At 44.2% G+C, this 12,330-nt stretch overlaps 1 protein-coding gene across 5 annotated transcripts in view; it reads right to left on the bottom strand.

Annotated features, from left to right (window-relative positions):
• EPHB1 (EPH receptor B1) overlaps positions 1 to 12,330 on the bottom strand; it is a 623,986-nt gene that overhangs the window by 63,434 nt on the left and 548,222 nt on the right. For all 5 annotated transcript variants that reach the window (XM_074405896.1, XM_074405895.1, XM_074405894.1 and 2 more), the window contains one exon: positions 4,133 to 4,255. In XM_074405896.1, coding sequence (XP_074261997.1) covers positions 4,133 to 4,255 — 123 coding nt within the window. The remainder of the gene's footprint in view (positions 1 to 4,132; positions 4,256 to 12,330) is intronic.

The raw sequence follows: 12,330 nt of genomic DNA on the forward strand, positions 1-12,330 counted from the left end.
TCTTTCTGAACTCTAAACTTAATCCCTCCTGCAACAAGCCTTCTCCTCTGGCTCTGTATCTGGCAGACGCAGGGTAGTTCTTCTGAAACCTCTTTGAAATAACTTTATGTAGTCTGGGGGATTGGGGTGTGCTGATAAGTGTCCAACTATCAGCTCCGAAGGAAGGAAAGAAGGAAGGAAGGAAGGGAGGAAGGGAGGGAGGAAGGGAGGGGAGGAAGGGAAGAAGGGGAGGAAGGGAGGAAGAAAGGAAGGGAGGGAGGGACGAAGCGAGGGAGGAAAGAAGGAAGGAAGGAAGAAGGAAGGAAGAAAGAAAGGGAGGAACTGAGGAAGGGAAGGAGGGAGGGAGGGAGGAAGGGAAAGAAGGAAGGAAGGAAAGAAGGAGGGAAGGAAGGAAGGAAAGTGTTCATGATTTGTAGCATTTGTCAATTCCTATAGTGTGAATACTCCCACTATGGTTGATGTCAAGAAGAGAAAAAAGGAAGGAAGGAAGGAAGGAACGAACGAACGAACGAACAAACGAACGAACAGAGCAGCAGGCTCATGATGTGTAGCATTTGCCAGTTCCCGCTGTGTAAATACTCCTACTATAGCTGATGTCAAGCTACCAACACCATGTACTAAACATGCAGCTAGAAACAGATGTGCATAACTGGCTCTTGCAAGCTACTGCAGGCTGTCCAGCACACCACTGCTAGAAGGTCATGTTCATTTTCCTTCTTAGATCATTTAGTCTTCCTCTTCTGTCACTGTCTCATTCTCTCATATGCCTCATAAAAACTTACTTTTTCTACTAGTGTTTATCCTTGAAGGCTCAGGCCAAAGGTCATTCTTTGCAGAGCCTTCCTGCTATACCCAGCCCCTCCCAGAACAGCAAGCTGGATGCTGCTCTGTGCCAGCCCCACACTTTGCATAATACATGTCTGTGTGGATGGGATGTGAAATTATTAACTGTTACTGGCCTGATTTTCCCACTAAATCTGTCAGACCTGAGTCTATTTATTCACCTCTGCATGTCCAGCATATAAGAAGTATTCAGTAAAAGCTTGAGGGAAGAAGAGGAGGGAGAGAGGAGGGAGGGAGGGAGGGTGGGAGAGAGAAAAAAATAAAAGAATAACAGCCAGATGTAGTGGCTCACACCTGTAATCCTAGCACTTTGGGAGGCCAAGGTGGACGGATCATGAGGTCAGAATATCGAGGCCATCCTGGCCAACATGATGAAACCCCGTCTCTACTAAAACTACAAAAATTAGCAGGGTATGGTGGTGCATGCCTGTAGTCCCAGCTACTCGAGAGGCTGAGGCAAAAGAATCGCTTGAGCCAGGCGCGGTGGCTCAAGCCTGTAATCCCAGCACTTTGGGAGGCCGAGGCGGGTGGATCACAAGGTCGAGAGATCGAGACCATCCTGGTCAACATGGTGAAACCCCGTCTCTACTAAAAATACAAAAAAATTAGCTGGGCATGGTAGCACGTGCCTGTAATCTCAGCTACTCAGGAGGCTGAGGCAGGAGAATTGCCTGAGCCCAGGAGGCGGAGGTTGCGGTGAGCCGAGATCGCGCCATTGCACTCCAGCCTGGGTAACAAGAGCGAAACTCCATCTCAAAAAAAGAAAAAAAAAAAAAAAGAATCGCTTGAACTCGGCAGGTGGAGGCTGCAGTGAGCCGAGGTCGTGCCATTGCACTCCAATCTGGCGACAACGCGAGACTCTGTCTCAAATAACAACAACAAAACAAAACAAAAGAATAAATGACTTCAGGTTCTTCTTTTCATATTTTGCTGCCATTTACAACCCAAGCTTTCCCCTTGCTTCAAGTATTTCAAGTGGCTAGGAGAAACATTGCCAGTTACGTGGTATAAATCTTACCTTAACAAATGCCTTACTTGTGAGACAATTTGACCTTCACGCCAGCTCTTTTAGTACTGAAGAGTCGGCCTCAGTGGGGCAACGTATGAGAGAAATGAGAGTGATGACAGAGGAGAAAAGGTCCTGGAGAAAAACTAGTTCCCTGCAGGAGTGTCTTCTGTTAAAATTGCATGAAGTTATGCATAGTAAGATAATATCCATAGGGATTCACTCTGGGATAGTCTGAATTACAAGGAGATGGGTCTCCGCTAGAGAGTGTTCAACAGTAACTGGGCAGAGGTCTTTATACCATGCTACTGGGCATCATAGAAACTACCAAATGCATCATTTCTCCCGAATACCATGTGAGTCATGGAGAGGACTGAGCCTTCTCTGAGCAGAATGCACAGACATGGCAGCACTAGTAAATGCTATGCACAAACGGAGGTGAAGGATGGGGCAGAACTATCAATTGCCCTTTTATGGGCATCCAGCAGCTGGTGAGCTCACCCCAAATTGTAACTATCCAGCAGGGTCATAAAGTGAGAAGGCTCTTTACTCATCTCCTGACAAAGGCAGGGACGGGGGTGCTGATGTGTGCTCCCTGGGATGAAATACAGTCCAGAACACGTCGCTCTAAGCACGTGACATAAATAACAACATTAAAGTCACTAGCACCATTACCACAAGCCATAACAACAATTAATAACGCAAGCAAACAGAGTACAGGCCTGAAAGCCCGCCTCCCCAACACTCTTTCAAGTTTACTGGAGAAATCTGAGCCCATAAGAGTTATCCAATTTATCTAGTACCTAGCCTTCCAAGGCATGATCCTTAAATATGTCAGCATCTAAAGAGGAAGAGAATATTATCCGCACAGAAGTGAAAGTCATGGTTCAGTAACATACTTAATGCAAAAGTCAATGGGAAATGTGTATAAACTCATGTGGATATGATTCTGGTGACCCAGCTGAAACTCCTGAGGGGTCGGCGGGAGCAGGTGGTGTGTCATTTCCCAGCACCTACCACAGTGATGCTGAAAAAAGTGTGAGGACGAAGCTCTTGAAGAGAAAAACCAGAGCAGGAAGATGGCAGCCTAATGGGGCAGACTCTCAAATATGACTTCCAGTTTCACAGATGGCTTTTTGACCCCTGAGTGCATTAAGAGAGCAGTGAACAGAAGGATGGTGACATTCCCCCCTAAAGATAATATATGAAGTAGCTGCAAGACTTTGACTAAACATATTTTATTGAGTTAAAATATTATTGAGAGAGGCAATTCCATGGCTTTCCCAATAATGACATGAATAAAGCACTTCTAGATCCAAGAACCTAAAAAAGATGACAGCACATTCATGAAGAGAGCTCGGACAATGGCTAAAAAGAACTAAAGAGGAAGAAAAGACAAACAATGTCGTAGAAGAAAATAAAACAAATTTAACACATCTTTTAGGAGGGTTCACAAGAGGCAGGAATGAGGTTTCTTTCAGTGATATTTTGAGATGTTTTATCTTATTTACATTAATAAGGTGGGGTCCATTACCAAACTGACTCAACTAACTCACTCATTAAAGGAAGATGAAAATTCTAGGTCAGTCTTAGGTATGATTTCCTGAGAGCAACTCAGGCAGTGAGTTTTATGCTGGACTGGGTTTCTATTCCAGTGCAGGGAGATGGATGAGGGCACACACATTTCTTGAGAGTGAAATTTGTCTTATGTTGTTACCAGTTATACCATAGACCTTTCTGTTTAAAAAAAAAAAAAAAAAAAAAAAAAAGCTATAGGTTGACTTTCTTCGGGAAACAGTGGTTTCTCTTCTAATCATCATGGTCTGTCTTCAAATTCATGTATATAGGAAATGGAGACCTTAAAGTATGGCAAGATATCTTGACTTTAAGCCATTGAGATATCACTGTCAGTAAGTGGAATACTAAAAATGTGTATTTCTTTCATAGCCTTCTCAACTAAGTACCCTCTGCCCCTCTCCTTATCTGCATTTGGTGGTCCATTTCCAGAGTTATTTCTGAATCTATAAAACCACAGCTGACTTTTCTGCAACAGCAGACAAGCTTGGCCACCGTGGTCAAGGTCCCCAAAGATCCCGAATGATGTTCTCTCTCTCTGTCCTAGATACACATGTAGATAGTTCAGATTCATCTTCTGAGGAGAAAGAAGGTAGAAGCTCTCTTCCTAATGGGATGACTTTTCATACCGAAAGAGAACATCTAGAGTGGTGGGAAGATGATGTCCAGACACCAGGAGGACAGAAACAAGACAGGGGAGAGCCGTACCTGCTCCGATGACCTCTTCAATTTTCACAAAAGATACATCAATCTCCTTGGCAAACTCCCGGACAGCTTCGTTGGGATCCTCATAAGTGAAGGGGTCAATGTAGATCTTCATCCCTGGGGAGCCTTGTTGGAGGAGATAAGCACGGTTAACATCCCAAAGAGGACACAGTTGTCATTCAGCACTGCTGATGTCCCCAGCACCAAGGGCATTCCTGCGCGGAGCTCTCCTACACCCCAGGCTACAGCCGTTCTCTGCCTCTCCTCCCTTGCTGGGCCTCCCCATCTCCCTTCCTTCTAGGCCATTCTAGCCTGATTCTCTCTCCTCTACTTCTCCTCCATATTTTCTTCTTTTTTTTTTATAAGCTGTTGATGAAATGTGGAGCAGATTACTTATAAGTGACAGATCGGGACCAGTTCCCACACCGGGCGCTCACAGAAGGCAAGGAAGCTGATTGATGCCAACCAAATGCATTAGCAGAAAAGTGCTGGTAAAATGGTAGGGGAGATATCAATATTTATCAACTTGACAACTTTCCTGAGTGGAGGCCACTGTTAAGGTTATAACTGACGGCTGTGGTGCAGGGCTGCAAGAGGGGTGACGATGGATTTTTTTAAAAAAGAGAGAAATTGCCATTAGAAAAATCTCAGGATGGAAGTGCCAAGATGGTATACCAGAAGAGAAAATGTGAAGAAAGCTTATAAAATACCAATAGAGAAAAGAGCAAAGTCTACATGGAAAAAATGAGGTGGTATGAAAGAAAAATGGTGATTGAATCTTCATGCCTTCAGACACACTGAAGTATGAAAAACAAATAAAATGGTGAATGGGAAATACATAAAGGAATATAGACCTTGTCACCGATGTACACAGTGGCAAGATAAATAGGCGTGCATGGGGACAAAGTGGAGAATTGTCATTGCAGAAAAAAGCCATTCGAAAAGTAGAGGAGAGGGAACAAAGAAAAGTAATGGAACCCAATAAATGCTTTTTTGTCCTGCCCAGAAGAACATTTTTTTTTCTGAGTCATTAAATAAAAATCTCTTGTTTTGGGCTTGTCCATACCATTCTAGAGGGCTCCTTGAAAGTTTTGGGAGGACACTGACTTTGGAATGTATAGAACGAAACGTGGGCAAAGCAAGCTGAGAGATCCTCATGTTTATGTAGAATGATCTAGTTCCTAGGACGGGGTATGAGGGATGTGTGTGTGTAGGAAGAGACTTCTGCTTTAATAAGAGTGGACCAAGAGAAAAACAAAGATGGGGTGCCAGGCCTTTTTCATTTATTATAAAGAACAAGAGGAAGAACAGCCAAACCAGATTGAAAGCATATAGAGGACCCAGGTCAGCACCTCCAGGCCACCCTATCCTACCTTGGGCTCAGCTAGAAGCAGTCGCTGAGACAAGATTTTTGAAAGCAAGTGGCTTATCTGGGTAGTGGTCCCAAGAAGTACCTGACATGAGAAGGGAAGTAAGATAGGGAAAGGAAGGCAGCCTGTAAGAGGCACGCTCTCAAGCCACTGTGCGTCATTGAGTAGGCCTAATTCCGCTGAGATTCACATCTCAACAATGTATAGGTGAGCGCATGCTTCCCAGCTGGTCCGCCCTGGGATCAAGAGAGCTGTGATATTTCCACACAATCGGTCAGAGGCTGCTTGGCCTGCTATACAGGTGGGCAGGGAGGCTCCACGGCCAGAGAAAGCAGTCAGGCAAAGAAACACAGATGCCGAAGGTGGAAATCAGCCGCTATGTGACTGGCAGCAACAGATGCACTCAGAATGCAAAAGGGACAGCAGGTCAGTGTCAACAAGCTGTGATTTCTCCCAAATTCTGTGCTGTGGTGAGAGGAGGTAAAGAGCCCAGGTGCTGGGACCCACAGATGAGGTGAGGACCCCAAAACCTTTTATCAGCCCTGTGTAATGTGACTAGTCAGTACACATCTCTTAGCGTGGTTTTTCTCCTCTGCCAACGAGGGAGGTAGCACCTCCCTCCCAAGGTGGCTGTGAGATTAACGAACATATTGCTGACGACATACCTAGCATAGTGTCCGAAGTACAGTGATGACTCACTGACTGATAGACTTGTTATATCATCAGTAAGTTGTTCTAGGAAGTGTTTGGGGAGGTAGGAAGAGGAAGCAAGCAGCGGGTGGGCAGTGGGGGTTGTAAGCCGCTTAGGGTTACGTTAGTTTCTTTAAAAATAACTACCTTGTTATTTTAGATCAAGGGTTTTTGAACGATGTATGCTAAGCTGTCCTACAGGAACTCTTCCATGGAAACTAATTAAACAATCTAGAATATGCGGTAATGAATGGTTTGCAAGTAAAGACATACATAAGGATGAATGGGAAAGGATTCTGAGTTAATGAGTTTTACAGATATTGGCCCCAATCAGTTCAAGGAAGGAGCTATTCCCAGAAGGGAAAGGGCTCATCTCTTAATGGTGCCAGGATTCTTTCAGGCCAGTACTGTGAAAATAAGGGTACACACATGGAAGAAAGTCTGCAGTGTGAAGGTGGGTGCAGTTTACTAACAAAGAGAGGTCTCCTGCTCTGCTGGCTTGTAGAATTAAGAAGTATGTATGTACGTGTGTGCGTGTGTGCACACACATATATGTGATGGCACAGCTGCTGTTCTGTGGCCATGGGCTTTGGTGTCACTGAGGCCTTTCACCAGAAGCCAAGGAGTCTGCCTGGGGTAGTGATGCAATGTCAATTTAGAACATCTGTATGACTGCATCTATGCAACAATTAGACTCAGTATGTATTTTCCCTGAAACTGAGGAAAGCATTGTCACATTGAAGAAGGGAAACTGAAGAAGTGAATCATATATCTAATAAATGGCTCAAACTCAATGACTTTGTCCTAAGGTCTGATTGGGTGGGGTGAGAAGGTGGCCCTAGTATTGCCCCTCTTAGAGGGGCAGGAGTCTGTGTTCTCTATGAGGAGAGTGACGCGGTTGAGCGTCCTTAGCCAAGCATGTAAAGGTTCCTCCTGCATCTACCTCATCTCAGAATGGCACATCTTCTTAGACCTCTCTCCTACAGTACAGCTAGCCTTTCCAAATCTTAGAAGATGATGAGGAGAAAAAAATGCCGTTAGCTAGGCAGAACAGGTCATTTGTCTTTCGGCTCATTTTGTGTTTCTGCATAAATCCTACATCAGCCTGTTCCTGCTCCCACTTGCCAGTGAGTAGTTTTTAATTATCAGGAAAATGGTGCTTAGTGCAATGAATCATCAGACAGTGAACAAGGAATTCAAGTCAGCTACAGAGTCAGGCACAGCCAAACATTTGGAGACGGGACTCAGAAAATGTTCTCAAATTTGTGAGTGTTGGGGAAATATTATTAGTAGCAGCAATAATAATATCAGATGTAATATATCCCTATAATGTAAAGCATTTTAGAGTAATCTATACAATCCTTTATGTCATCATTACTGTGAATACAAATATTGTTAACATATTTATATTTTATAGTCTCCAATTATTTTCATCATAGGTTACATGTCTTTGGGACAAAAATGTTATGTATGGATTTAAACTGCTGATTATTAGTACCTCAAAAGAGAGAAAAATCTTTAATTTTATGTTCTTCTAATTTATTTAGTTCAATGAAAGATCTAATTTGCAGACATGTATGTTCTTTGACCTCAAAATTCACTTACACTATAGCTGGGATTAACTACAGCCTTAGAGAACCATAGTCTCAGGAGAATTATCGAATCTTAAACATGAACCAAGCCTTTAAATATATTAGGTTTGGGGAGAAATGATTTAGCCACTGTCCAGAACCTTCTTGCATAGAATGGAGTAGTTCTGGAAGCAGAAGAAACCTCTGACCATCGTCAGAGACCCCGCATCAGTAGGTCAGGATGCCCTCAAAGGTGAAAAGGCTGGGACAAGCTCTGGGGATGTCTCAGACATGTAGAGTGTACTCGAAAAGTCATGGAGACCCTTTACAAGTGCCAGGATCCCCGGGAAGAACAGAAGAGGGCTGGAAAGGGCCATTGTAAAGAGTAGGTGATATTTGGGGATTGAAAGCTGAAGGGAGAGGAGTGAATGCTTCTATCCAGGTCTCCTGTGTGTTCAGAAAATACAAAATCAATACCATGGACATCTTAGCGGAGACCATGAATACCCACATGGCTCCAGGGTGCCAGGACAAACCTGGCACTTCCTAGCTGGTGGAGGATGCCTAGAATTCCACAGTATGGTTTCAGAGGTAGTGCATTAGGTTGTATTTAGCCATTCATATTTTTGTGTGCCAGGGTCTCAGGGAAGAGTATTTTGTTTTGGAGCATGGCACTTTGTTCTTCATTCCAGAATCAAGGCAGACATCGTCATTTTTGTGACTTTCCCAAATTTCGTCCAGACATTTAAGCACAAGAGTTTTATGTGTTTAGAGATCTGTACATAAAAAGGACTTCACCCAATCTTCTGCCTCAGTATGGTGATCATCCCTTTCCCTCAACACCGACTAGAACTCCAAACCAGCACTGTGCTAGGAACTGTGGAAGCTACCAGCAAAATCAAGTTCACAAGGGTCTTTAGGCAATCCAGACATGAAATAACTGGAGAACAGTGCAGGGTAGTGTTGGGTCAGGAGCCCACAGCAAGTGCTGCGGAGGCCAGAGAAGGCAGAGGCTATGGATGCCAGTCTTCAGGGCCAGAATCCTGAAAACATCAGAACTCGGCTTGAGCCTGAAAGGACACATGCACATCATATTGCACTGGAAAGGGAGACGCCTGGAGCGTTGCGAGGCACAGCTAGCAGAGGCCTGGCAGTGCATGGGGACAGTGACGCCAGCTTGAATGTGGAGGGATTCAGTGATGGCCAGAAGCATGGTAAGGCCTAAGTTACCAAAGAGAGGCATTAGGATTGATGTCATGGGACACACAGAGATGACAATGGCTCTATCAGCAGGGGAGGGATGTACTGAGAGTGGGGTATTGGGGGGCTCATTTTGCTGGCAGGCTGCAGCATTTGCATGTAGTATTATGGGGAAGGGGCTAGAGGCTGGAAAAATAGCTATGAGGTTGTTACGTCCTATTAATTCAGGTGTAAGATAACAGAGTTTTCAATCAGAGTGCTGATACAAGAACAGCAGAAGAGGCGAGACAAATGTCAAAGGAAGAAGTGGTTGCAGTTGATGAGCAATCAGACATAGGGAATTAGGGAAGGACAAGATGAATCCAAGTCAATGCCAAGATTTCTAGAATCACATGGCACCGTAAACCAGGTAAAGGACTTTGAGAAGGAAATCGTATTGTAAAGAGAGTTGGCACACGCGGTTTTAGACTTTGGACGTACAAATGAAACGTGCAGGTGCTTAGAAGCTGGTCAGAAAACTCAGACTTGAAACCAAGTCAGAAGAGTGGAACCAGAGTTGTGGGTTTGGGAGGCACACTGCTGGTGGCTGAAAGGCTGAAGACTGGGCAGTTTCTTGGAGTAAACCTACTAGTGAAGGCTGAAGAGCACTGGAAATGGTTTGCCCCACCTACTTCTGAGGGCCAAGACCAGGATAATGGGTGGTTATCTTTTTCCATGAGAGCAGGGGTCATGGGTGCCCAGCTGGTGCTTGAGGAAGAATCCAGGCGAGGACCCTCAGGGCAGACAAGGCAGGCAGGAAAAGTGGGAGGAGTGCTTTCCTGACACTTTGTGTTTGGGGGTTTTACCACGTTTTCAAGATTTGCTCCAAAAACCACTTATTGCCGAACATCTATCTTCTAAAGAAGGAAAGTAGACCACAGCTGCTTCCTCTTGAGGAAAGTATTTCAGAAAAAGCTTAACATCTCCCTGCTTTGTGGCTGTCAATGGCCAGGACAGGCAGGTCCTTCCCAGCAAGGCCCACTGATTCTGGGTCACTGAGGAGCTGCGGGGAGGCCAAGGACAAGAGCTGATCATCTCAGGACCAGAAGAGTTAACATGGTTTCTCGAGTCTCTGGCTTAGAGCCAGCAGCAGACACATGGGTGAATTTAGCTCATTAAATTTATTTGACATTTAATAAGCGCCCACTGTAAACTCAGCCACCTTTTGTACCAAGGAGCGTTTCCTCCTCTCCCAATAAGTCATCATTTACTCTTCTCAGTGACTAATGCTCTCGTCACCCTCCAGAAGAGGGAGCCAAAATTGCCACAGTCTGTCTCCCTCCTCCAGGGACACACCTGACCTGCACTTCAGTGCCTGAGGTGATTTCCTCTGGGATGAATGCTGTGTCCCGTGCCGTTCTGAAATACAGTCACCACCCAGAATCCAGAAACTGGGTGTGGAATCTTGGGGCTCGTCTAAAGCAGAAATCTTCTCTCCAGCGTCCTTTACTGACAGCTACCTAATCTCTGCTTGAATAGGAACAGAGAGCTCACACCTCCCTGTTAAGACAGACTGTCTCTTTGCTGGACAGCTCTAGTGAAGAAGCAGTGCACTTACATGAAAAAATCTAGGCTACTTTGATATTTCACCTGATGGTGCCATTTAATCTCATGAAGCCAACAACACATTTTTTTTCTTTTTTTTTTTTTTTTACCATAACGGCATTATGCCGGATAATGACTTCCAGGTCCCTGTCTGGGCGTCTGCAGCACTGAACAGACACATTTCCAAGTCTCTTCGGTAGCAGATCAGGATCAGGACTTGCCACTGCTCCACAAGCAAGCTGCTCTCTTCTGGACAGGTACTTTGCAGACAGTGGGATGCTAGAACTAACATCACTCTAGATGTGCTGTCACCACACAGAAGATACTGTTTACGTATCACCTTTTCTGATCTGAACCCTAATGGAGACCACAGAGTCAGACAGATCTGAGTTTTAAACCTTGTTCTGCAAATCACTAATTCCAAGACTCTGAACAGGTTACTTGTTCCCTCTGAGGCTTTGTTTCTTCATATGCAAAATATACCTTATGGGGCCGTTAGGAGAATGAAACTAGTTAAAATATGCAAAGTGTTTAACACAGTAACTATGCAATACTGGTAGTTCTTAGTAGTATTATACTGTATCAATAACACTGCCTGAATTTTTATCAGCTATATATCACTGACACTAAGAATGTGGTCAACTAAATCAGTCTTTTCACACAAATAAACAGCAAGTTAGGTCTCCTATTTGTGCTGCTGCTTTATTTTTGTTTTAACCTAAACACTAGATTCCAGATTTATCCTGCTAACATTTCGTCTTGCAGATTTCAAATTAGCATTCAAAGCTGTTGGATAGTTCTGAATTTTGATTCATCTTCTGTGGTGTTAGTTATGCTCTCCAACTGTTACCTACACACTCAATAAGCTTCCCTATGCCTGCACCTGAGTCATGAATTTAAAAAAACAATCAAACAAACAAGAGATGGAAGAGGACAAGGACTAAAATAACACCAGGGACTTCCTTCCTGGCTACTTTCTTTTGGTAGGAAGATAAGCTCTGTATCCACTTAAAAATGTTTTCCCTTAGGAGATTATAAAATATTTTAACCAAAATAAAAATTCACTCCATCTGCAATTCCTCTGAAATTTACTAAAGGTATAACCCTGGTAAATTAGATGAGGCCCTCCTATTATTTTTCTTAATGAATCTTTGGGGCTTCCCAAAGATCACTGAATTCACGTTTAAATGCCCAGAACCCACCTGCTTAAGTTCAGACTCCTGTTCTGTAATCTCTGTGCTCTACCCCTTACCCTACGTGAAAATTAGGGTGTTTGCCAATCTAAAGTCTTTGGGCATATACCCCGTTTGTTTGTGCTTTTCCCAAAGTTTACCAACAGTCGTGCTGTAATGTTATCTGCAGTTGCCAACACGGAGACGTGAGTCTGTCGGGGCCACTTTCTGAAAGCCCTTGACCCTTGGCCCTTAACAAGCTTTCATCTTCCCCTCTCCTTACCCCCACACATTCCACCCAACTCAGAAATCAAGAAATCAGGGAGGTGTCAACCTCTATAAAGTATGTGGTAACCTCAGGCCCTGGAAATACCTTTTAGCATTTCCCAAATGTAGGATCAACTGGAACTTTTTTCAAGATAAATTCCCAAACGTAGACTTGCTCACCTAGATCATCCAGGTGGCCACCTGGACTATCTAAATCATCTCATCCTGGCAATTGTTAGTCAGCCAGCACCTACTGAGAACTGGCCCGCAAAAACCATGAGAACAAACTGTCTCTCTACCTCTTCCAGGACTCGGAAAGCCACATCCCCCGTGCATGATAGGCTCAG

The sequence above is a fragment of the Saimiri boliviensis genome, chromosome 9, assembly GCF_048565385.1.
Source record: "Saimiri boliviensis isolate mSaiBol1 chromosome 9, mSaiBol1.pri, whole genome shotgun sequence".
Classification (NCBI taxonomy): Eukaryota; Metazoa; Chordata; class Mammalia; order Primates; family Cebidae; genus Saimiri; species Saimiri boliviensis.